Source organism: Haplochromis burtoni, unplaced genomic scaffold (genome assembly GCF_018398535.1).
Source record: "Haplochromis burtoni strain Fernald_Lab_line unplaced genomic scaffold, NCSU_Asbu1 Contig_1, whole genome shotgun sequence".
Classification (NCBI taxonomy): domain Eukaryota; kingdom Metazoa; phylum Chordata; class Actinopteri; order Cichliformes; family Cichlidae; genus Haplochromis; species Haplochromis burtoni.
The window spans coordinates 241,033-268,376 of NW_024582362.1; the positions used below are offsets into that span (position 1 = coordinate 241,033).

General features: G+C 40.0%; 1 protein-coding gene across 3 annotated transcripts; it reads right to left on the minus strand.

Annotated features, from left to right (window-relative positions):
• Window positions 1–27,323, minus strand: dnajb6b (DnaJ heat shock protein family (Hsp40) member B6b). Of its 3 annotated transcripts, none has more exons than XM_005912384.2 (10): window positions 27,175–27,323; window positions 17,835–17,953; window positions 16,064–16,173; window positions 13,875–13,940; window positions 13,564–13,665; window positions 9,087–9,215; window positions 8,834–9,002; window positions 8,643–8,713; window positions 3,320–3,463; window positions 1–872 (listed from the first exon to the last, which is right to left on the minus strand). In XM_005912384.2, exons 2-10 carry the CDS (start codon window positions 17,897–17,899, stop codon window positions 763–765), a joined length of 966 nt encoding a protein of 321 aa, XP_005912446.1. In that variant the 5' UTR covers window positions 17,900–17,953; window positions 27,175–27,323; the 3' UTR covers window positions 1–762. The 3 variants fall into 3 exon arrangements, with proteins under 3 accessions (XP_005912446.1, XP_005912445.1, XP_014185584.1); XM_005912383.3 differs by having other exon boundaries at window positions 27,142–27,317; XM_014330098.2 differs by lacking the exons at window positions 1–872; window positions 3,320–3,463 and having other exon boundaries at window positions 7,877–8,713; window positions 27,142–27,312.
• Between the last annotated feature and the right edge of the window lie 21 nt (window positions 27,324–27,344).

Consider the following 27,344-nt stretch of genomic DNA (forward strand, 5'->3'; position numbering starts at 1 on the left):
TGTTTTGCTTTAAGCATTTAATTTTAAGAGTCCATAAAAAATGAACATTTCTCAGATGTTTTCCACTCACAGTCATCATGAGAACAAACTGTCAAGGACGCATCTTTTACAAAAACACCCACATGTTGTTGAATCCACTAAATACAAAGAGTCCTACAAAAAACCACAACACTTTGAGAGGGGTTAATAAGGACTTTTGGCTTTGACGTGGAAGCAGAGGTAAAGAGTGGATGGAGTTATTGAGTTTTCATGTGGGAGTGAGCAAGAAACGTCAGTCCCTCTGTAATAAAGCTCACTCTTCTCTTTCATTCTCATTTTACTCTCTCGCCTTGTCTCTGCTGAACGAAGGATTGGCTGAATAGTTTTGACCTTCGCTTATTCTCACACGCTGCACAGTATTAGCCCAGTAATTTTCATGCTTCTTATAAACAAGGCTCGATACTGTAATTCTACTTCCACTTGAACCCTTTCAAACACAAAATCACTCCCCCAAAAAGCACGCTGCAAACAGTGGAAAAGTTCAAGAGAGTAATTTAAGTTCTCTGTACATCCACGCGATAAATACAGCAACAGCTACTAAAATGTATCTCGAACAGAAGAAGACAAAACGTTGAAGTGAGGTCTGCAGCTGATAAACAGAGAGAGATGTGGTGCAACGGTGGGGCTGCTGGGCCCCTGATACAAAGCGAGGATGAACTAATGCCACATGTGATTGATGGATGGCACTTCTGCCGACCGCTATGTGTGTGTGTGTGTAAGCGTTTAAAAGAAGGCACCAAATCCACTGAACCACGGGAAGTGTCGAGGAGCTCTTTTCTTTTTGGATTCTGCCTCCTTTAGCCACAGTTTCTTCCTCTTGTTGTCTGTGTGTCCTTCAAATTAAAAGAAAACGGGAAAAAATCATTAGAATCATCATATTTATTCTCACTTTCACTTTTTAGCTTATTTAAACGTTATGAGTTGTAAATAATAGTTTTATTAATGTGAATAAATCACTTGCAGGACTCTTAAAAGTGGATTAGCTTGGTCACAGTGTGCCTGTCATATAAATTTCCCGAGACATAACAGCTCGGGAGCACAGTGAGCCACCGTTCTTGTGGTGATTCAAGCAAAATGTGCAGAAAAACTTCAACTGCATCAGATTTGGGAAGAGACTGTAAAGAGTTCACGTCACTACACTACACTACACCCCTCCTGCTGATTGTTGACGATGCTTTTATAAGAGTCTTAAATGAATGTGTCTTTATTGGATAGAAGCAGTAGAGATACTGAGGATTTTTTTAAGACAGCCAGGTTAGTGAGATGGCTGGACTTAGTTTTCGATCATGATCAGTGTGTGCCTGCGTCCTTCATGAGTTACGAGGCTTTTTTGAGCTCATAGCTTCAGTACTCTTAGAAAATGACTCAGATTTCACTGAGTAGTCCAATTACTGTGGAGAAATACACTAAGCAACACATTCATAATGAATCACAATCACTGGACATGAAGCGTCACAGCTTGCTTATACAGGTTTGTTGTCTTACTTCTGAACTGCCTTAATTGCATTAACTGCATAGAGTCAAACAGTCCTCTGAGATTTTTGGTCATATCGACACAAAGATGCTTCATTGGATTCAGATCTGGTGGCTGTGGAGGCCATTTGAGTACAATGAACTCATTTTAATGATGTGTTTAATGATGTGTGGTCATAAAGGGATGGACATGGTCTGCAACAACACTAAGATAGGCTGTGGATTTAAATTAATTGCTAAAAAAAATATATCCCATAAAGCATTATACCAACGCCTCCAGCCTGAACTTTCAAAACAAGGCAGGATAAATCAGTGTTTCCATGTTGGTCACGTGGCACCAAGTGTGGTCTTCTGCTGCTGTAGCCTATCTGCTTATCAGAGATGCTCCTCTGCAGACAACTAAGGTATTAAGGTGCTTTCCTTACTGCTTGAAGCAGTCTGGCCATTCTCAGCTAACTAAATACTGCTCACTAGGCAGAGGTGGTTGTGTTGGAAAATCTCAGTATATAAGCTGTTACTGAAATAACGTTCAAAGTTACTTAAATCACCTTTCTTCCCCATTTTAATGCTCAGTTTGAACTTTATCAGCATTTGACTGTTTACATAAATGCAGTGAGCTACTGCTATGTCATTGGCTTGAAAAGGTTTAGCTAATAAAGTTTCCCGGTGAAAGTAGATTAAAGTTTTTGTCTCCCTTGTATCCTTGGACAACAGTATCATGTCACACTTCTTACTCTTTGAATTCAGGTATTTTCAATCCCACTGCCACAAGTGTAAAAAATAAAAACTAAAGAAACCTGACAGGTAGCCACACAACGTGCCTTTACAAGCAATTGTGAAAGAAAGGGTTGTTGTAATGAGCTTGTTAAATTCAAGCATAATACTGTGAGTCAGTTTGTTAAATCTCTTCCCACCTAGATATTCGATAATCACGTGGCAATATTGCAAAGTGGAAGCATTTAGGAACCACACCCACAAAACAGCAGATCACATAAAGTTACAGAGTGGGGTCTCTGAGTCCTGAGGAGGATGGTGTGTAAAAGTCAGCAATGCTCTGTGGAATCTTTAACATCAGCACAAAAACGGTGTGCAGGGAGCTTCATGAGCGAGTAGCTCCTCTAGGTGTAATGCATAAGTGGAAATTAAGAGAAATCTTGGATGGGCCTATCAGCATTTTTCTCCTGGTTTTTGTTCAAATTAAAGCTGTTAATGACTTGGCAACTAAAAGCTGCCTTTGTAAAGGATTGATCACCTATCAGTAAATATATCAGAGGCTGCCTGTAGCAGTATGAAGGGTTCCTACTCGCAGTTAAAACTCTGAGCTTTAGTTTGCAACAGCACTTAAAACCACTCCTCTCTCTGAGGACCCATATTTAAGTAGTTTGTGTCATTATCTCAGGGAGAGAATTAGGGCCTTTGTTTGTGTCGCAGCAGGAACTATGTACAGTGAAATTAAATGTCCCCTCCTTAACTAACAAAGCCGCTATTATAAAGCATTCAGCGGCTGCGTGTTGCAGATAATTGCTCAGCTTTTGTGCATGACTTCCTGACCCCATGAAGGAAAACAGAGGGTGGACTCTGACCCCTGGTCGTTACTGCGAGCTAGAACAGAGCTGCCTAATGAACATCTCTGTCCTCTCTGTTTACATCTGCCAATCAAACACGCCACTCTTCGTCATCCTCCTTTGTGTGGCCATCAAACACAAAAGCAGACAATTAGCTGCGCTTATTAAGACTCTGCTCTTTAAAGGGGGTGGGCCTATGTGTGCTGGTAATTAATCAGCCCTACACGGGCGGGTGGGCGGACCTCTCGTTTGTCCCGGGCTCTCCCCCTCTTCCTCTGGTGGGTTCTGGGCAGAGTTCCTCAGGTGACGCTGGTGCAGGCCCAGGCCAGGAAGCGTGTTCTGTCTGCGGCGGCGAATGTCCTCCATGGGGTCCTCAGCTGAGACGTCTGTGGGTGTGAGCAGAGCAGAATGGCAATGAATCACACCTAAGCTCCTCGCTGTCTGGATGGTTTGCCCGAGGTGTTTAAATCAACATTAAACCCACCCCACCCAACCCCACCCCCCACGTAGCCTCTGAGAATTCCAGCCTTCTGACATGAGATGTGAAGTGAGCTGAAAGGAAAACATATTACCTTCTCATGCTCTTGGCAGTGTGAATACAATCAGGCAGCGAGAGAGAGGGGTGAAAAAAAACTAGATACACACATCTATTACACCAAGTTCAGTCCAAAAGGTATATTGATGTAACCAACAAGAAACAAGAAAGATGAGATAAAACGAAAGGTTCAAAGAGTCCCCAAGGCTACACGGACCCCTTTTTCTTTCACACCCCAACCATATATTTCATTCATATTTCATCTGCCCGACTTTATTGTGATTAGTCATGTAAATAAAATGAGATTTGGTTATTCTTTTCTCTAGGTAATTTACATTTATATTGAATTAGTGGCAGGCAGGGTATAGGAGAAGGGAGGGTGGGTTGGAAGGGGGGGCCTTATTATGCTGGGAGATTACAGGCAGATCTCATCGCTATTGTGTTGTGTAATTAAGGCAGTGGAGAGGAGAAGAAAGGAGGACAGATGCTCGCCGTGCTGAACCCGGTCCCATTTAGAGGAGGGTCTGCAGCAGCACCCCACCCCCCCAAAAAATACAAAATAAAAATACAAAATCCCCTGCACAGCGTGTAACAGTCCAGCATTAAACTCATCAGAAGTCATCAGAGGCCCGTCAGCTTCGTTTGAGCCACCATCTACTGTACCTGCACGAGCATAAACATAATCTTTCTAAAGGTGTCCTCCATGTTTTCTCTTCGCTTTAGGTCGATGGGATTTTTAGAAGGAGATCTTTAGATGCTTTCAGGTGGTGCTCAAGGGGGTTTAGAGGCAATCAAACACGACTGCTTGAGCTCAGGCCTTAACAGAGACAAAAAACCTTTGCTGGATTTCTATTCCCTCTGAATAGGGACCTTATTACTGCGGGTCATCCATTCTGACCCAAGCCCAATTTCTTTTTTGTCACAAATGCTTTAAGGTTAAAACTGGCTGAATGTAGTTATTTTCTCTAAACTTTAGGCGCCCGTTTTAACCCCAGACTTGAATTTCTTCACTCTAGAGTTTACAAATCAGCTTTTTTTTTTTTTTTAAACTGAACACACACACACACACACACACACACAAAGATGTAAACGAGCTGACCCCCACATGGAGGCACCTGCTCCCAGCAGACCACCAGACAACAGGACAATTGGTGGCTTTATTCTCAAGGCTGCAGTTCGAAGGGAGGGGTTGTGCGGGCAGGGGGGGGGGGGGGGACAATCCCAACCTGCATTTGTCTCATGATCCTATCAGGTGAGGTTAGACGGCTGGATTAAGCTAAAATGCATGCGACTTCAAGGGTGCGTGCTTCGTCCCAGCCTCCTTTACTCCTGGGGATCAATATTTGCATCCATTAGAGGTCCAGTGATAAGATTCCTTCTGCTATCAAGTTCCATAATCCATCAGCAGTTAATTAATTTCAACAACAACAATATCAAAAAGCAGTGATGATAATGAGATTTTTTTTGTGTGTGTGTTCATAAAGGCAGCCTTTTATTTTCTGGATCAAGGACTTCATTTGAGTGAACACAGTTGAGTTCCTGGATGCTTTCATTTGCAGCTATTGTCTTGAGAGTGCCTGTCATTTGTCTGCAGGCTGAACAATGCCGTGTGTGTGTGTGTGTGTGTGTAAAGCCTGCTTGAAGCACACTGTCTAGACTGAGATGCAGGAGCACAGGCGTAAACGCCCAGGTTAACACGCAAACGCACACAGACACAAAATCCATGTGTGACTGACAAAGGCAGCCTTACTTGCAGCAGGCTGGAGCTTTAGTTGTCAACTGTGGAAGCTTAAAATAAATCACTGTTCAGAAGGACGTTAACCCTACATGACAACTACAACCACAGACCAGATTATTTTCAACAGTCCACGTTCCCCAGGTTCAAGACATCTGGTGGCGCGCTGATGTGACTCTGCTGCAGAGCACAGGGAGATACAGTCTTGTAGAGACACAGCCAAAGGGAAACTGGCAGCTTATCTTTGCCATCGTTCATAAAGTGACCAATGGTTTCAGGTTTCATGCTAAGCTGTCAAGCGGGCGAGGCGGAGAGAGGGGGGGATTAAAACAGGATGCTGCTTTCAGCCAACAGGAAGCCATCTCTCATGACATGGGACAGGAAATCACAGTAACGTGTCATACTGGAATAGATGGATGGAGAGAAAGAGAGCTGCAGGACCTTGGTCTTCACACCTTAATCACTACAATGGCCTGTTACAGAAATAAAGGGCCTTTATTTTTACTGCAAAACTGTTTTGATATTCAAATTATGAACACCGATGGGCTATCTTCTGTGTTTTATTTGAATTTAATCTAAAAGACACATATGTCACTTGTTGCTCTATTTATTTCAATAAGGCTCCAGATGTTGTGAGCTTTTGCTCTCAGAGAAATCATGACGTCCTGCTGTCTATTGCTCACAAACAGTGTCACCTAGTGGCCACCTTCACATTGAAACGTGCGGTTTAAAAAAAGCAACAATTAACCTTCTTTAATAGGAAACATCATGAAGCTAATTTAATTTATATTCTTTATTTAATGCGGCATTTTCACCAAATTCTACACATTGAGACCCACTTTTTGATTTAAATAAAATAAGCAGCAAGGTAATTTATTGTATCTTTTATTGTTGAAATTTTAATGTTTGTCGGGAAAAGGTCTCTCTTGTAAATGAGACATTGCGTCTCAATGGGACAACAAGTATAAATAAAGGTTAAATTGAAAAATAATAATTTAGCTTTCCACGCTATCACAATAATCCTCTGATAACCGTCTGTGCATGTATTGATATACCATCAATACAGATGGCTGATAGATCATTCGGCATACTTTATTACTTTAAATAGTGCCAATATAAAAAGAAAAAGTCACTAAAGCAGCGGCAAAATTACACTTCCTGTTTAGAGCGCCGGTGTTCTGGGAACTGTAGTTAATCTAATAAATTACACAACCTGAGTGTCCAGGAGAGGGCGCTATAGTACCACAGATAAAATCCCTGCTCAGGTAACACCTTTTTTAGTCGCTTCCGCTCTTCTTTTAAAAGGCTTAATCGCTTAAATATATATATATATATATTAGACCACCACAGGACATCGAGATCACATCAATGTGATCAAATGTAGTGTCCAAATTTTCGTTGCTTCTTGGTGCAGTTTAATAATCCTCATTTACATTAGCAACAACAATCCCTAATGTATGCAGCATATTTACACATACAGAGATATGAGTGGGAAAACGAGAAAGAGAGCATACAGGGCTGCAATGTCACCTAGCAACAGGACTGCGCACGCGCATCTGAAATCAGCGGTTTGCGGGGGGGGGGGGGGTGAAAGAGTCAAATAGGATGATAGGTGGTCTTCACAGCACTGAAACAGAAACGCAGGCCCCAAATTGTGTGTTTCTGCATCAACGTTTCAGTTTTAAAGCCTCACCCTACCCTTTGCTTCTTCTTTGCTTTCCCACTCCTGATTGCTCTTTTGCAAAAATATGCAGCGGGGCTTGTGTAAATAAACTAGCCCCGAGCACATTCCTTAACACACACACACTCTGTGCACGGTGACCTCAAAACAAACTGCAGTCATACACATAACCCAGTTTAACTGAGTCTATCATGGCAAATGTTTGTGCAAGCGCGCGCACACACACCTACCTTTAATGCCTCCGAACACAACATGTTTGTGTGCTTGTAATCAAGGACTTTCTCTGCTATTATCTGACACAGCTTTTACCAAACTGATCAGCCCAGTTACTTCTACCTTGGATCAGATCAGGGCCACCATCAGCACTTTTACAATAGCGCATTAAACTGCTATAAAGGGTGAGGCAGAGGTGGAAATGAAATAGAAGGGAGGCTGTTGCTTCAATTTCACCTAAAAGTGAAGCATACCTATGAGAAGGGGGGCGGGGAATAAAATAAATCAATCAGGGTGTGTTATCTTTGCTGCTTTCCTCATGATCTCTTGGTAAAATGATTAGGAGCGTTATTTTAGTGAAAAGCAAACAGTGCATTGTGTAGTAACCTGCACTGAAACTGAGGCATTAGTGGGTTACAAAATGAAGCACAAGGTGAGCTCTGACTGAGTGTGAGTGTGCGAAAGAAGCAGCCGCTGCGGTTTCTTTTATTGCGGTTGTGTGAAGCAGCTTTTAAAAAGTGAACGGGCGCAAGCAGAAGACTCACACATCCAGGAAGAGTGAGGCAATAAAGAAAGTCACTCAAGCAAAGAAAAAGCATCACACAGACACCAGGGTGACTGCAGCAGCACTTCCCTTCACGTTGCACAAAGTTTATTATCTAAATCTGAACTTTTTATTTTGCTGTTCTTTGTACAAAGACCCTGTGCATCTGGTAACAGTGCTGGGAATCGGCGATCATGCACAAACAAACCAAAAACACACTGTGTGTCCTTTCCCCCCAAAATACACAAACAAAAATGCAAAAGTGAGAAAAATGCACATTGTTACAATTAATTTATTAATGATCTGTTCATATTATTACACACGCGTGAACATGGTAATAGCAAACAGGTTAGCAAGGTGAAGTCCAAGTTAAAGACATTAGGGTGAGGTGGTTAAGCTTTCCTCATTCACTTGTTAAACTGGTCAAATGTAAAGAGCAAAAATGACATGCATAAGTCAAATGTACAGCATCTTGTGTTACCTTCCCCCCCTCCTCCAACAACAAAGACAATATACACCCCGAAAGGAAAAAAACTATTTATATTTATATATACGTATAGTACGTACCAAGCTCTGTCGCAGAAGTTAAAGTAAAATTCAATTTACTGTAGAAAACAAAAACAATTCCCAGCTAGCTGGTCCCGCAAAAATAATGGAATAAATACAAATATACAAATACTGTGGAAACGTCTCTTGCCTCCCCTCACAGCTAAACTAAAATGAGAAAATTGTTCTTTGGGAAATGAGATGCAGGAGGACACAGAGAGGAGAGACCGACTGCCGGAGATTTCCAGATGACAAAACTATGTTGAGGCGAGATAATTACTTGTTATCCAGTCTTAGGAGCTGCTCCTTACCATTAACAGTTAGAGATTTTAACTGACCATCCTCTACCACTTCAACCCGCTCCTGGCCGTTCTCAACGATCCTGTCAAACGTAAAAATAAAATAAATCCATAAATAAAAAGACAAAATACACTTTGGAAATCAAGAAGACGGGATAATGTCAGAAGTCTTATAAAGATTGCAGAGTTGAACATTTGGGTACCGTTTTGTGGTAATCCTTCTGCCGTTGATGAATTTGGTGGAGGTTGATACAGATTTAAAGTTACCCATTCCTCCTCCTCCTCCTCCTCCTCCCCCGCCGCCGCCGCCAAATGATGATGAAGAGAAGGAGGTGAATCCTCCCCCACCCATGTCTCCAAATGAGCTAAAACCTAACAGAAGACAAACATTAGAGAAGAGAACTAAAATAGGGAAATTTTTCCTCTTTTGTTCAATAATCCTCTCTATGTACTCACCTGAATCAAATCCCCCAAAGCTACCTCCAAATGCTGGAAAGCCCCCAAAACCAAAGAGCGATCCACCCATCCTTGGCCCCCTCTGGTGACTGCGACTGCCTCCAAAGAAATCATTAAAGGAATCATCAGCTGTGAATGAAATCAGAGTAATTTGTGAGTAACACAGAACATCTTTCAGGAGCAGGGACAAAACTCCACGTTTAATCTGACATGTTATCACTTTCACCTTGTTATGGTATACATGCTGGCTTAAATGGACACATCACTGCCAAACTGTCTGCTGTCATCCAGTCACCAGTATCACGAGCAGGAGACTTTACTCTAGGAGAGCTGGACGGGTCCGTAGAAGGTCCTTAACCCATCAGCAGGACTATTACTGCTCCTTTGTGAAAGGAGGAGCAGGATAAGCACGGCCAGAGCAAAACGACCTCCAGCAGGCCACCAGCGTGAATGTCTCAGACCAAACGGAAACAGACTTCATGGGGCCGGCCTCAAGGGCCAACATTTTCTAGCGGGGCCTGTGCTCACTTCTCCCACAGTGGAGCCAGACTGGCATGTACCACAAAATACCAGAATTGGCAGCTACACCATATTAACCCCGATTCTTTTGTCCCCGTGATAGAACAGAGAAAACCGACTCATAGTGTTAAAACATTTTTATTTCTTTTTAATTCAATCATCTTCCGGAAAAGAGAGACGCCTGCACAGCTCAAACACCAGTTGCAAGAGCTCTAACATTTTTAGCTCAACATGTGTCTTATACGGTGTTATTTCTGTACTTCAGACGTCACACACAGTTTCATTACAAGCGAAACGCCTTTTATTCAGTTCCTTTATTCTGTCTTATTTATTAATATGCCTGTGCACTAAAACTTCTTGTTTTTTTTAGTCTGGCTGAGCACTTTTGTGTTTTGTAAGAAACACAACATAATTCCTAATTTATCCCATTAAGTTTACTTCAATTTAATCCAATCCAATTTTATTTATATAGCGCCAAATCACAACAAAAGTTGCCTCAAGGCGCTTAATAGATACAGAGAAAAACCCAACAATCATATGACCCCCTTTGAGCAAGCACTTTGGCGACAGTGGGAAGGAAAAACTCCCTTTTAACAGGAAGAAACCTCCGGCAGAACCAGGCTCAGGGAGGGGCGGCCATCTGCTGCGACCGGTTGGGGTGAGATAACAGAGACTTTGAAGAGAGATGCCCTTATGCCCTCTGCTTTTCACAGATGAGAGCAAGTTACCATGAGCACATGTGACAGATGTGCAAGGGTCTGAAGATGACGTGGACAATGTTATGATGACCGCATCATCATCATTCAGCATGACCCGTTTGATGGTAGGTCAGTGATAATGTGGGGAGGCATATCCATGGTGGACGGTACCCTGACTGCCATCAGGTATTGGGAGAATTTTGGACCCAGTGTTAGTACAGTGGGTCCTGGGTTCCTCGTGGTACATAATGCCCGGCCTCATATGGGTAGAATATATTCAGGCTGTTCCAGGAGGATGAAGGAATCAACAGTACTGAATGCCCCCCGTGCTGGCCTGACCTAAATCCAACATAACACCTCTGAGACGTCATGTTTCAGTCCATCTGATGCTACCAGGGTTCATCTCAAACTGCCCAAGGGTTCAGTGATTACCTGGTCCAGGTCTGGGAGGAGAAACCCCAGGGCAGACACATGGAGGCTATATAAATGACCATTTCTCAGTTGCTGCAATGAAATTTTAGCTAAACAGACTAGCCTGCAGCATCATTTCTTTCACTTTGATTTTTGGTGTGTTTTTTTAATTCAGTCCTCTGTAGGCTGATAATTGCAGACATTCAGCATGTTTTTATTCCCAACTGAGATCTGATGCATTTTCTAGGTGTTCCTTTAATTTGTTGGTTTGTTTGTTTTTTGAGTACCATTATGCAAAAAATATCATCTTATTCTGAGGAGGTCAGGTGAGAGGCACTTGCTCACAAGAGGATAAAGTCAGGAATATCTTTAGCTTTGCTTTCCTTCCAGCAGTCTCAAACTATGTGTGGTTCTTTGGAGCTGGACAGGAAGTACAGTTTTTTCCCTCGAGTACAGCCAGCCAGTTGCCAGCTCCTAAAATATTTAAGTACCTGATACAAATTTTTAAAACAAATTAAGGCTGTGGTGAATATCAGAGCATCCGTTTGCAATTTCTGGAACAATCTTATCCCTAAACTGTAAAAGTGCCGACCACTAATTCTCCTCCTAAAGCCCTGTGGACGCCCTACTAATTGTGCTCTGCCAATCTGGGTCAGCCCAGCAGGATAAGGCTGGATCACTGGCACCATTTGCTGAAAGAAGACTCCTCCTTCAACCTTGAATGTACTGAGGCAGTGGCAAGAAAGCTTTGCTTGTTCCCTCTGACTGAAAGCCTAAAATAAGAGTATCTGCTGACTGCTATTGCAACCACATTACTGCCCATTTACCTTAAAGACCTTAGAGGAGACAGCTGAGCTCCTGCAAAGAGGTCAGAATGACAGCAGGCTTCGCTGGGAGAAAGTGAGGAACGGGAGTGCTGAGGAAGGCCGTTTAAACACTCGGACTGTGATTTAATTATTGTTACAGCGGTGCACATACAGATAGCTGGAAGAAAAGCTGAGTCATTCTTAAGTAGAAGGAACACGCTCTCGTGCTCATGTACTCTGGCAGAACTTAAAAAGAGATGTCAAGCACAGACCGGAGATTAAACAGCCAAGAATGTGCCACGCCTGTGTAACACCTCACAGAGCATGAAGAAAGTGAAAGGGCAGTATCACAGTGTACAAAAGCAGGGGGGGATTTAACAAGGCGGTCTGAATATATGAAAACAGTTTAGAAAACTGAATTATATAAGCTGTGTTTTAAAAGCAGCTGTCCCGAAGTATAAAACAGTCATCTGCTCCTTGTCCACGTCTTCACATTTTCATCTGAGAATAAGAGTGTGCTGTTCTTGGCAGGCAGCTCGGCCCTCAGCACTGTGCGATTCTGTTTTTGTCTCCAAACACACCCCGCCCGCAGTCTGCTGGACGCTCCGCGGTAGCCGAGTGATCCACCGGACCAGCTGCTGGACAGTCAGGACTCCAGGCTTGATGGGCTTTTAAAACATATGTCAATCTTCCTCTGATTTGCCATGTTAATAGAAACCAAGAAACACACCAACACGGAGATTAAATAAACTTAAGATAGATGACTTTAAAACCTTCTCCGGGTGCATACCAATCAAGCAAAATAAGGTTTAAACTGTAGTTTAACTGCAGATAAACTTCACTCTTCTGCGTGCAGACTCCATGGTTTGCCATTTTTGCTCTCACTGTTTACCGAAGAGCGCAAACAGCAACAGCTGTGCTTACCCGTGTTCAGAAGGACACAAGTTTACATAATGAAACATGACGACTCCCTTCTAGCTCCAGTTCTGTGGTTCTTATTTAAGCGTCATATTTAATGATTTTTAATATTTAAATTTTTCCTGTCAAGTCCAAAATGCACAGCCGTGCTCGAGTGTTCGAATTATATCGTGTTTTACATGCGCTCTGACACACAGCGCGCACACAGACACACACTTGCCGTTATTACATCTGCTTTTGTTTTAATACGGAAGCTATTTTTGAAAGCATTCCAGTTGAGTGATGCAGACTCTCAAATCCATCGTCTGCCTGCGTCTGAACTCCATATTTAGAGGCACACAGGGTGAACTACACATGCCTTCCAATTGCAGACAACCTGGTAGAGCAACTAAACGTGTTTTACTAGATCACACTGAACGCAAATATCGGCATCTTCAAAGGATGAACTGGATGGCACCTCAAGACACGGTGACTTCAATCAGTTAAGATCAACTAGCTCTTCGCTCCTTACTCTTTGTTACAAGGCTCATTATAGTTTTATCTCTCATTTAACTCATCTAAACTTGTGCAAAGGAAAATGAAGAATGGAACAATCCTGTCTATAAGTGTGGGTGTATATTTGTTTGAATTTATCATAAAGATTATGTGAACAAAGGCTCACAAAATGAACGATCTAAATCCTAATTAATTAACTAACCGCGGAAATGTAATGAGGTTGAAGCCAACATCCAGCGGGGATACTCAGCGTTTTCTTTCATGCGACATTTAGTGAGGTGAAGCGAAGAGTGCTTAGTGCATTGGAAATGCACATTACAGTCCTGTGGGGGATTAGCAACAGGCTTTCCTGAAGGCTTTCTGGGTCTAACGCTCAATCTACACAGCAGGAGCTGTGTGCTAATAGGCAAACTAATTAGGAAATAGAAAAATCTATGTTTAACATACAGATAACTGGGGCCTGGTGGATGCTCTGTGTCTCTGAGCATTTTTAGGTCATCCGTGAATATTCTGGACTAGATAAAAATATGAGTTTAATAATAGCCAAAGCACATCCCCTCAGTCCCTCTTTCAGTTCTGAAAACAACATCCCATCAGTGCCTCTGAAGTGCACGCACAGAAATGGCTTACCGAATAAATCTGTAAATGGATCTCTGCCGCTGAAGAATTCCCTGAAAACGTCATCGGGGTTGCGGAATGTGAAGCTGCTGCCGAAGTGGTCATAATGGCCTCCTATTAAACATTGAAAAGAAACAAGGCTTATAAATGGCACCACACTTCAACAAAGATAACACTGCAAACACAGCTATCATTACAAGCTGTCAAAGCACCAATGCAAATACCAAATGTCCAGCTGTTTCCACCTGATGCATGTCGGCATTTCATACATAAAGTAACTGATAAACTTATAAATATGGAAACCTTAACGGATATCTCCTTACCTCCTCCTCCTCCACCACCTGAGAGGCCTTCTTTGCCATATCGGTCATAAACATTCCTCTTGCTTTCTGCAATAGAAAGAAGGACTTTACATGAGATGAGAAACAACTCGGAGCAACTGAAGGTGAAGCGCCCTCCTTCCTGCATTATAAACCTCTGTTAGGATCGTGAAAGACTCCAGATTTAACACATGATTGCCTCAAGCTAACAGCCTCTTTTAATTTTCACTGAATAAGACTACCGAGTAATTCCAAGAAAATGACTAGAGACAGTAGTGTGCCATTTCAGACTACAGCTGTGCAAGCCACTGAATTTTTATTTTAAATTACAATTTTAGCTTCCAATTATTAAAGCAAGTTAAACGAGATGAATAATACTAAATAATACTCTCACGGTTGACCCTCTGTAAAAGTCCAGATTCACTACCAGCAGTATGCAGTAAATTTAATTCAGTAGACATTTTTTTTTCTCATTATAATTAAACCAGATAAACTAAACAGCGTTAAAGAAAATCCAGTCAAAAGCATTTATGATCTTAATACCAACCACAATAACTAATTGAGTGGCTCTGTTTCACACCAAGCTTTTATTAATTTATTATTTATTTATTAATAATTCAAAGACTTGTTCCAACTAATTTAATCAGTAAAGGGGATTTGGACAAGTCTTGCTTTGTGAAGTGATTAAAAAAAAAAATCAGTGTTAATACACACTATAGACTAGGGATGGACCGATCCAATATACAGTATCGGTCAGACCGTACAATGGATAGACTCAAGTTTTACTTTGCAAAACGCAGTGGTGCTGACTAAACAGTTTCATGGTTTTTGAAAGAAAAAAGAAAAAAAAAAAAAAAAAAAACCACACACCACACAACAACAAGCAAATATGATACAAAATAAATGTCATATATGGAAATTTAAACATGATTTTTTTAAACAATTACAAAAAATTAAACTAATTAAATTTAAATTCTGGCAAGTATTTCCTGATTCAGGCTTTAAATGGTTAAGTTTTGTATAGAAATTTCACAAAATTCAGTCTCAGATTAAATGTGACAGAAACAGCTTACACTGACATCCATCTCGATGAAAGATGAGCGTCATGATGCCACGTTTGTATTTATTTGCATTGCTTTCCATTCTGGATGTCTAACATATGTTAAGTTTTACATTCTACAAGCTGGAAAGTTGTTGAATATAAACATTTTGTGCTCATATTGCACTTCTTTTTTTCAGAATCAAAGAGTTTTCAAAATCTGCATAAAATTGCATTTTGAATTACTTTTTAAATATAACTTTAAGTACTTAAGTTTAAAGTTATGCTAAAAGTTTAAATAAAAAGATCAGTATTGCTGAACTGCAAAATATTTTGGGTGCAGTGTATTTTTTTTCTTCACACAGGTATAATAGAAAAGCTTCAGTGTTTTGTTTTTTTAAAACTTGCGTATGAACAAAATTCATTTAAAAACAGTTTTATTGATTATAAAATAGACTATATTGGAATCATATCAGTATCGTCAGATATCTAAATTTATGATATCGGTATCGGACATTAAAAAAGTGTTATCGTGCCATCTCTACTATAGAGTAAATTGATAGTTGCCTAATCTCAAGTAAGAAAGAAAGTAAAAACTAAACCCATCATCCCAGTTTACATTCCAGTTATCCCATCCTGATAGTGGTGCTATAACTTCTTAAAAACCCCAGCTACCCCTGCATCTTTTGATCCAGTGTCTGCTATGAAACTGAAAAATGATGGTTACATTTAAATTAGAGGGGCAACTCACTACTTTCCTATGTCTTAAAATGTCAGATTTCTGGGCTCTAGATCAATGGCTGAAAAAAAACAGCAAAAACAATCTACCTTCACATCTGGAAACGCTAAAGCACATCACTGTTTTCTGTCAGAAAACAGTGATAACCAAAAAATAATGTAAATAACTTACAGCTGTTATAGCTCCCAATGTGAGGCACAGAATAATTATGGTTTTTTTAGTATTGGTTTCCAAAAATGTGTCACGTTGATGGCAACAACACTTTTTGAACATGTCTCTACCCTCGTATTTATACAACAGGAGCAAAATGTCACTGTTTCTTAATAGCACACATCTGAGACAGTAATGGCTTCAATACAGCGCATTTCAAACAGTGCACTTGAGATACACCAGCTTCTTGTTCTGAAGTCTCACCATCTGAGAGAACTTCATACGCCTCTGACAGCTCTTTGAATCTTTTCTCTGCCTCATCCTTGTTGTTAGGGTTCTTGTCTGGATGCCATTTCAGGGCCAATTTTCTGTAACTGAAATACAAACACCATAAAGTCAAAAAACACACAGAGTCAAGAACGAGTCGTCATGTCTTGATATAGGGGTGGAAATCGTTTACGCATGTATGACAGAGATAACATGCCCCCCTCCCCCAATCAGAAACATATTCACATGACTACAGCAGACACACGCTGCGTGTCCTTCTCGCCACCCAAGCAGAAATAACAAAGACAGCCTGACACTACATTGACAATCAGCGCGGGCCTCGCACAGCGGCTTACGCTGCATCAGCGGTTTGTTTTTAAGCTCAGCAGCAGCAGCACACACACACAAAGATGTTCGAACAAGACAAGGGACTGAAAGTCAGCAAGGCTTTACACAATCCGGGGATTCAATCCATTACAGACCTATAGCCAGCAGTCTTTGTTGTAATCTGTGACATTATCTTGCTGACTAAAGCCTGGTCACAGTTCAGTTGGACTCGCTGCTTGCAGCACTGTTGGTAATTGTGTAACATACCTCTACATCTTTGACATCTTTGTAGCCAGAAGTTCACGGGTAAAATCCACAGCAGAAATTTTCTTTACTTACTAACCTTCATATTGTATTATACTTTGACTTTTATCCAGTAAGTTCTTTTTTAGCTGTGCTTCATTTGCACTTCTTTAACCTCGCTTAGATGTGTTTTGTCATATTTTATCGAGTGATTTTATTTTATTAAAAGCCATTTTGCTACAAGTTGCATCTAATGTTTTGGCTGCTGTGACACAGTCATTTCCCAACTTTTGGGCTGAATACAGTGAACTTTATCTTATTACAAAACACTGAGCTTTGTATTAACATAAGAGCTTCTGACTATAATTTAATACCCACTAAATTTAATAAACAGACACGATAAATGAGTCTCCAAGCATCGCAGCAGCTTTCTGAGGTTGTATTTTAGGCCAAATGCAGACATGCTAATAACCATTACCATAAACAGATAGTGTTTAGGTTTAGTAAAGTTAGTGTGCCAATAATTTCTAATTCGTAATAAACTTTAAAAAAGACGTAGATCTATCATCACGATATTGGATAAATATCAACTTCATGATAATATAACGATCATTAATGAAAACTGCAGTTTCGCCTGGTTTTCCCACAAAGAGCTTGGCTCATCTAGTTTGTACAGACTGAATCTAGAGTTAAAAAACATGATACATCATCTTTCTGTAACATATTTTTGGCAAATGGCTATTCTTGGCTAGGATGATCCATACTGCTCAATAGTTTCCTCCTCTCTTACTTGTTTTCACCACATTACCCAAAATAACTTAATGGAGCTTCTGGAGCACATGCCTGATTTGAAGCAGGCTTATTTCTGTCCTCAGCATTAGCATTGCCTCTCCTCTTCACATGTCCAAACAAACTGCTGTTATTGAGAAACCACCGAGGAAGTATAATTAACTGGAACGAGCCTGATCAGTGGGTGAGCAGTGGTGGGTGATTGAAGGTGGAAGGTATTTGACAAGAGCAAGGTTACAGGAAGAAGAGTGGAACATTTCTGCAGAGCACTCTCTCATTTCTCCCTCTCCCTGTGTCAGTTTATACAGCGACAGAGGGATATAATTAACCTATTACACCCTACAAGTGGCCGACATTTAACGTCAACACTGGCAGAAAACGGAGCACAAAACACTTGAGGGGGACTTACGCTTTCTTGATGTCTTCTTGCGTCGCATTTTTCTCGACTCTTAGTATGTCGTAGTAGTCCTCCATGGCTCTGTCTGTCTGTGGGTGCTGTTTTACTTGAGGGTCTTGTGCGAGTGGCCTCTGTGGAAACAGTAATGTTCTGTTAAGACATGTTACAAGATAAAGCCCAAGACTCTGCAACAGCCACGTGTGACGAGTAAGATACAGCCCTTCCAGTCCAGAGGGGTATGCTTGTAAAGGGGAGGGAGGGGGCTGCTGGCATTAAAAAGGGTGGAAATACCCAACAATATTACACTGCACTGAAATAGCAATACCGGGGACAGAGAAGGTAAGCTAATCCAAGCCAAGCAAAATTGCATAATAACCGGGGGATCATCCTTCACCCTGAAGCTAAAAGAGAGAAAGTATGAAACATGTTTTTCTTTTGAATTTTGGAGCCAGCTATAAAGACCATGAATCACTTTTTTTCCTTCTTTTTAAATCATGATCTAAGGTTAGAGTTATGAAAAACAAGACACAACTGGTCTGGTTAAAAGTATCAGAAGACATTCAAGTCCTCCAAGTTTAGCACCACATTTACAATTTTTGTTTTGTAGCTTTACAAACCTGCATCAAGCAGAGAGATATAAAACATCTGTGACCTTGATCTTAGTGAAATATTCACCGTAAAAAGCAGTAGACATTGGACTGTGTGGATATGAAACAAGTCTGCAGAATTAAAAATAAGTCAACGGAGAGAAATAATAAAGGATAAAAGAAGATGACTAATAAAGTGGTCATCCATCCTCCAGTTAAGAGTTCAACAATTGTTCACTGACATGCTTCAAACTGAAAGCTACAAAGGTAATGCGCTGCATTTTATTGCTTGAGAACTTGTTTATTGCCATTTCCAATACACAAACAAATATTGCGTAACCTGGCTTACCACTCTTACAGCTAATAAATAACTTTTCAAGTTTAGCTAGGTCACTTCAGCTAGGGCTGGGTGATACAAGGAAAATCTCATATCATGATATTTTATAGCTATATCGTGATACACGATGTATATCATGATATGTTGAAAAATTGCACTGGTATACTCATTCCAAATTTTCTACTTTGAATACAAAAAATCTGAATGAATGAAGTTTTATTTTAACCATTTTTAACCATCAGTTGCACAGAGAAGTTTTTCACAAATGACAATACTGTGACAGTAAGTCTCTTTCTGTGGTCAACACTAAACCTTAAACAAACGAAAGATCATAGCGACAAGTAATAATTCACTAGACAAAATAAAACAAATGAAATTAAAAAGATGCTCTTTTGTGTTTACAGCATATAACATATAAAAACTGAAATAAAAAAAAATGTGATGAACTCAAATTATAAATCAAAAGTCTAGACAGTGACTATAAAAAAGTCTGACCAAGAACAGTCACAGGTATCAGAGCTGGTTTATTTAATGTTTTCTTTGGTGTGTGCTGAAATGCTGCCATGTGTTTAAAACATTCTTAATTTTTCAGTAGATAACTTTACAGCTGGTGGAATAAATTTGTGGTACTGCTACCTTTTGCGGCAATAGTTTTACTGCATGTTATGCAAATTACTGCCTTTTTGCTCAACATTCTCCTTGTGAAATCCAAACGTTGGGACGGGGAGATTAATGATGCATTTGCACCGTGTGGGAGGGGAAAACAAAAAAAAAAAAAAACCAAAAAACTTGAATTACATGCAGACAGTTTAACATTGCCATGGTAATTTATACTGTTGTACGTGGGAAAACTTGCGATACATCGAGTATATTCGATATAGTTTCAGCTAAACCTAAAACTTATTAGCAAAAAATAAATACATACTTTTCATTGAGTTACTTGTGGGTGTGTTTATGAATGCACTGTAAACCCTACCCCCTAAAACAAGATGAAACAGACATCTATGGTTAAATGAACTATTATCTGAAGTAATCGAATACCTTTTCCAAGGCTAAGAAATACATCAAACTAACTTCTACATTCACTGTGTAGCACTTCCTCAATGCATGACAACAGCAGGGAACTTTTACCAATGGACTCCAGCTCTTTGATTCACAGCAGCTCTTTTATATCATATGTATGATATATTCTCTACTAGAAGCCTGTTCTTTACACGTGCTAGTCAAGTTATGAACAAACAGCTGTAGCCTTTAGTTAATTTCTTTAGATTAACTTCAGTGTCTTCATTAATGCCTAGACATAAATATAACCACTCAAAGTGTAAATGAACTTGATTTCAAGCCATGCGTCATATTTTGGAAACCTATGACCAAACAAAAGTTACTTTTTAAGATGCATATATGCAAGAGCGGCCACACGTTTCAAATGAATACTATATTATAAAACCCGCCTCTTCCACTACACCCCGATACTCATTTTTCAGAAACGTGCGAAAAAAAACTGACTGAAGAAGCTATAAACTCAGTACTGATGTTCAAACTAGATCTATAAATATAAGCTAACAGTGAGAACAGGTCCTTATTTTGGATCCAGGGTGATGAAATTATCAAATTTCCCTCTGAAACTCTTATTTTACTTAAAGGTGAGAAACATTTCAGCTTCTCCTGTATGGTTGCATTCAGGTCTTTATTTTATAGGACAAAAAGGCTCTTGCACTACTACTACCACATATTTATCCTTAATGTGTTTGTAAAGAAAACAGGCCAAAATCCTACTTTTCATTGAGGGATGCATTAGCTGTTGTACTGAAAGATATAAAAACAAACCAGTGAGGACTACTGGAGTCCACTGTGTTCTATTTGTTAGCTATTTATAACCTGTGGCCTTTGCAGATAGATTGTGTTTGTGTCTGTTATGTGGGGGGTTGGGGGTGTTTGGCACAAAGTAGTGCCAACGAGTGTCTCCTGGTGGGGACATCGGCACAGGCACTAAACTCTCCTTCATATATCCAAGTAAGGCAGCAATTCCAAATCTCCCTCTGATACTTTATCATACAACCTCCATCTAACTTGACACTAATTTAGCCCGCAATCTAAATATAAAAAAGGATGACCTTCTGAGTTTTGTAAAAAAAAACAAACGAGTGTCCTGACTCATATCTACTTTTATCTCCCTCACTTGAGCCATAACTGACCTGCTCACCCATCACCAGCGCCCCCGCGGCAGTTGGGATTTAGTGGACACAAGCGACTTCTAGAGATGCGCTTTGCAGTACTGCGCAGAGCATTAAAAGTGCATTCATGCTTGCATGTGCCCTTTGCTTGCATTACACAGCTAATGTAAATGAACTTGATTCCTCTTATGCCTCAGAGTAAGCACATGTGGGTCCAGTCAATCCCATAATGCATCAATTAAGCAAAGGTGATGGCTGTAAATGTAAACAGCAGACTATCAGGATTTTTTTTTTCTATTTTCCTAAAATAAGCTATTGTAAAAGTGCACTACAAAAGCAACTTTTTCTGAAAAACAAAGATTTATGCAGTTTTTTATCTTTTTGTTAAAACTGAGTATTAAACAAACAAACAAACAAACCCCAAAGAGACATGCTGTGCAATGTAATTAAATATAATGGACACAATCTCACAACTGATGAATCCCATGGCATATACAAGAAGCTAACCTTCTCCACAATAGCCATACACTGCAGTAATTTGGTTCCTGCACCATTCAAAAATCAAACCTAATCATTTTAAAGACCTTAAAATATGAATTACAGCTAACTAGTGTTGAAATCATAGACAAGGCATAATAATTAGTTCATTCAACTGGTAAAAATCCCTACGGCAGACAGTAATTGATGCCACAAAGTGAATGTCTTTGGAATTTGACCACTGGTCCAACAAAGTTAACACTATTTGGGGTGTACACCAGGTTGCTGACAGCTTGGCAGCTCCCATGACTTTAAATGAGTCACGGCACTGGCAAATTTTCCATTTTCATTTCTTATCAAAACCACAAGGCAAGGCACTCAAACCCACCACCTACCCTGTGACACGTGTACTGATGAGGGTCAGGAGTCTAATTTTTGGACAAAGGGTGACAAAAATAAGCAATCAATAATGACCTGACCTCTCGGTGCATCTCTCTTATGTAAGATCAACCCAACAGGAATCAACACAACACTTTGGAGGAAACGCATGCAGGCAAGCTGAGCAGCAAGAGATTACAACAACATCGGTTTAAGTTTTCTCAGCTGTGCCATACTGGTGTGCCAACTGAGATCGCCCTTGAAGGAGCAATATTATGTAACTGTCGATGAACGAGACTCTTTACTGAAGAGCCGCAGAGTATTCATCGTTGTTTGCATTTATACTTTACGATACTGCCAGTACGAGCGAAACTGAGCTAGTTAAAAGCTGCTTTTACCCCTTACCAGTGGTTGAAACAAAGTAAACAAATTCAATTTCATTGTTTCTTTATAAAATGACAAATTAAGTATTTTAATCTAAATTTATAAGTGGACCAACTACAGTTGCTGTACTCTGCATCCCTGTAATCCTCAGTGTATTATTATATTTGCACAACAGTCCACTTTCTGGTTCTTTAAATGGTGTGCTTTGAGACATGTCCAGGTATGCTGTGGGACTTTGTGGTACATTATACAGCTACACAAGTGTTAGAAATCCTCAGCTTATTCTGTGTGTCAGTACTCTGCATGCAGTCCTTTCCCCAGGAAAATAAAATCCTTAAAAGGAAGGAAACCCCTGTTTGTTCATAGAGTTACTGGGTTGTGGGAACAATGACATTACAACTTGTTAGAGGTCCTTATCAACTGTGAGAAAGTCAGTCGATAAGGAAGAAAAAATATATATATAGTAAGATGACATTCTTTCATAACTTACAATTTCTCATTGCAAAGTAAGTGCAGGTTTGATTAGATTAAGGTAGATAATGTGAAGAAGCAGCAGGAGAAGAAGAAAAAGTAGTATCAGCAGAAGAAGTTGCTTTCCAAACCTAAAAGAAGAGTGGATGACAAACAGGGAAAAATTCAACAAAGATGGACATTGCAGATTTTTTTTGTTGAATTTGGTGGAACTGTGATCCGAATTATATGTAAGGAGAAAGTATTTTTTTCCCCTATTCGAACACTGGAGTGGTCCTCCAAAGCAGTGATTACAAAGTAGCAGGAGTAAAACAAGCAACGCTATTTTATTTGGACTGTCAGATTTTTTGTGCCATTTGAGACATGATCATTTATTGAATGTGGTCTATTCTTGGTCGTAGTGTATGACTGAGCTATAATCATTCAGGTAAATTCCATTACACAGCATAAATCATTGCCTGAGTCCAAGTTTCAAGAGCATGTTTCTACAAGTTTTCACTCACATTCAAACACATTAGACTGAAGAGTTAAACATAACGTGAAAACACTTTATATGCAGTACATTAAGAGCACTCAAGGTGTACATGTTATGACTTACTGTTTTATTTGGTTTTTGTCATAGTCATTTACAGATATTTATATATTTATAAGTAAATATTGGGTGAATAAGACTAGCTGTTACTGAGGTTTGTATTGAAGCCTGTGAAGATGGAGATGCTCAGTAGTCATCAGGCATATATGAACTGTTCAATTTAGTTCTATTTAGCCTACTGAAGGTTAGATGTCCACTCTGACTGAATAATTAGGGATGAAATGTACAAATATCCTTTTTAAAAAGCATGTATGATCAGAATTCCTTTCATTAGAATGTGAAAACCCAGTTGAAGACCATCATTTTTGAGCATTTCTAGCTCAAAAATGATGACCATCACATACGATCAGTGTTGAAGAAACAGCATATTTATTATACGCTTCAGTCTAGTATCAGCAGCTGCTGAGGGTACAGACAGAAGTCTCGTAAATGTTTTTACGACTTCTGTTTCCACAACCCCCCAAGTTATTTCACCACAGACGAGCCCAAGGGTTTATCTGCTGATTGAAATCTCAGATTAGACTTCAGCATTATGGTTTGCGTCTGTGGAAGTCGGGTTATAAAAGCCGTTGTGTTTTTAGGGCAACTATGTAATCAGAAAAAGGCATCTGAAGTATTTCTGTCAGCGTCCAAGAGCACTCAAACACCACTAAAAATGTGATATTAACAGGACAAGAGCACTGGATAAAACAGGCTCTAGGCAGCTGAGTCCAGGACATAACACAAATTACATCTGACAGAACAGAGAATCAGATGACAGCTAAACACAACAGCTAGCCTGTGTCTTACCTGAAACTATTCATGGCAATGACAAAAGCATTTGTTTTTAAGCAGTACAGGAGCGTTGTTCTCCTCACTTACTATCATTGGAAACACGTTTACCACAGAAGACCTCATTTACAGTAAACACTGAGTGTCGTCTTGCTGGACAAAGAAACCCAAATTTCAGCAAATGGGATAATTTTGCTGATCCAGCCTTTTTTTTTTTTCTTCTTTTTTTTTTTTTTTTTTAAATAAACCCATCAGCTCATTTAAAATAAAAAAGACCAAACACCTCAACATCTGCTGTACCTCTTGGTCCTATGTGGCACTTTGCAGACGATTTTCTATATATTATAGCTGCATGATCTTGATCAGAGGGCAGTGGCAAAAAAAGAAATAAATGTGGAACAACCAGTAGTGCTGGCTACTCCCACTGCTGGGTTTATGCTATTGTTGGTATTTAGCTTTTCCTCTTCCACAGAAGTCATAACAAACATAAGAGGTCTTTGAAGTGAAGAAAAGTGAAACCAGGTGTCGAAGCTTTTGTTTGCCGCTTAAACATTCTTTTCATCCCATCTCCTCATCACAATGACCATCGCTCATGCTCTTTACTATTCAAGCAACCTTTTCCAGTAATCAGCACTCTACTTGTGGACTGCATGTCTCTTCACCTATGCAACCTAAAACAAACACAGCAACATGAATTCTGCTTTAGGAGGAAATGACCAATGTTCATTTCATATTCAACAAAGGCTCAATAGTGTTGTTTAACATAGCTTGACAGCTTGATGTCGTTGTAATGGTTCTATAGTTACTATAGTAATTTGCTGGAATCAGTCAGCAACAAAAATCAAAGTCAAAGGTGGCGAGCTACATGCTGTAAAGCATACTGAAAGGAGTGGTATAGAGACTTACTGTATGTCAGCAAATAAAACAAAGCAATGAGAACGTTTGCTTTGATAAGATAACACGAGGGACTTCAAACTGAAACTGCAAGCCATCAAATTGTCAAACTCAGAACAATACAGAACGATAAACCAACAGTGCGTCACTCAACGAAAACCTCATAAGAGGCTTGGTTCATCAGAAGACCGTCAATGGGTAATACGCCCTGATGTGGCAATACCGCAACAAAAATGAAGCCGCCACCTGTTTGAACTGGACTTATTGTACCAATTTGGTCTACTAGTTAACCAAAGGAGGAAGCTGATCCTCACTTAAAGATGACTGGAAATGAAACTGAATTCCTGTAAAACATCTTAATGACTGATCCCTGGCCTGATCCCCCCTTATAGAGGAGACCAGGCCTTTCCTGTAGCTTCCCCTAAAGTCAGGTACAGACCCCTTCAAATTAGGAGTTTTCCAACACTCAACATCTTCAAAACCCATCTAAAAACTCATTTTTATACCCTGGCATTTAAACCAGACTGAGTATTGGCATTTGATTTGCATCCATCCGTTTTTCTGTAATATGTTGGGGGTTTTTAATCGTTTTTTTGTTTTGTTTTTTAAAAACACCAGGTATTTGTGTCTCCTCCTGAGATCAAATAAGCGAACTTCCCTTGTTCGGTGGACTTGAATAACTTTGGAACCACCAAGAAATGAAATACAAATCAATCCGCACCAGCCAAATTTCACAATAAGTGTATCACTGGTTATATTGTTATATACCTTCTTAAGCAGGAGCATCAATTTCAGTTTATGGGTCCACATGCAGCCCAGAGTTATATGAAATGGACTGGACCAGTAACTGACAGCTTTTTCAAAATACTGAAATAACACAGCATTTAAATGGGAAAACTGGAACAGTTAATGACTTTGCTATATCTTCCACACAAAACCATCCAGTGGGCCAAACTAGACCCTTTGGGGAGGACTGACTCCTCTGTCTTTAAATCACATGGATCCTTTTAAAATAATTATTTAATATTAGGCCCTTACTAAAATAAGACAAAACCTGGCTTTGAAAGACCCTCATATGGCAACAGTCAGTGGTTATTTTAGTAACTGCTTAATAAGAACTTGTTTTCAGATGTACTGTGCTGACAATCAAAATATCAGTTTATAACTCTTCATAAACTTAGGAGGGGGGGGGATAAAAATAAAACCTGTTTTATTTGAATAAAACATGTTGGCCTGGTGTTCTTTCAAGAATGGAAAAAGAGGTCACCCAACGACATTAAAACTTGATTAGCAGCAGTAAATAGCAGAAATAGGCTGAACTTAGTCAGTGGCCATTCCTGTCACCCCCCCGTTCTGTAACCAATAGTAACCAAAAACGTGCTAAACAAACTATAGTCACCCCCCCCCCCCCCCCCCCCACACACACACACACACACACACACACAGAAAACGTGTTTATTTTCTCTCCAGAACACTTTCTGGAAGCTAACTAATGTCAACAGACCAATCTGAGATATCCCAGCTGGAGCCCTAACTTGTGAACCTCTCCCTCCGCATCTGTTTAACAGAAACTTCTAGAAAAGTCTTAAAGCGGAATGGGTAGCCGTCTAAATTTCCAAAACAAATCCACTAATATAAATATATGTATTTAAAAAGAAAAAAAACCAAAAAAACAAGACAGCAGTGATATTACACAAAAGCAGAAATCTCTCTATGGTAGTCTTAACTTTAATATCCGACTGTAGACTATGCTGGCTAACGTTAGCGTTAGACTGGCATTTATAGCATCACTGGTACCAAATACAAGTTTATCATGCAGTCATACACCCCTGAATTTACTAAATAGTTTGTATAGACGGACTGTGGGTTTTTTGTTTTGTTTTTTAATTATTATTTTTCTTATTTTAGCCTGAGCTAACTCAAAATTTACGGCAGCGAGCAGGCAAAAAGGCAAGAGATCCACTCGTTATTCTCACACGCTAGCTTAACTATGGGGTAGTATCCTGGAAAACAGCCTCTCGGACACAAACGAAAACTACATTTCTGTATAAAAATAATCTTAATATATCCTAAATGATTCCAACATTAGCAGGGGACATACTGGGTGACTCCACCAAAGCATCCCCACATGTACTAGATGTACTCGATGCGGCAACACACGACAAACGCTTTTCGCCGCTCTTTCTTTCTTTCCTTCTTTCTTTCAGCAAACTGAAGCCAAGCGGCCCTCTCACCTAGTTCATCTCGAGCCTACCTGAAAGAAGGAAATATCCGCCACAATAGCCACCTGATTGTAGCTGTTCCTCCTGTTTTCCTTGCCTGAGTACGGAAACAGTAACTGCAGCAGCAGCTGGTAGTGGCTTTCTTGGTAGCTGGTTGAGTGGCCGCTGATATGGCCTAGCCCACAATGCTGCTTTTAAGGACCGTCGGAAAAAACTCACATGTTTTACTGCGGAT

Excerpts from the sequence above, each read along its gene's own strand:
- dnajb6b (XM_005912384.2), bottom strand. The coding sequence starts at position 17,899 with ATGGAGGACTACTACGACATACTAAGAGTCGAGAAAAATGCGACGCAA. Across the intron at positions 13,666-13,874 it reads AGGTGGTGGAGGAGGAGGAG|GAGGCCATTATGACCACTTC; the intron begins GTAAGGAGATAT and ends AATGTTTAATAG. Across the intron at positions 9,216-13,563 it reads TCCATTTACAGATTTATTCG|CTGATGATTCCTTTAATGAT; the intron begins GTAAGCCATTTC and ends TTTCATTCACAG.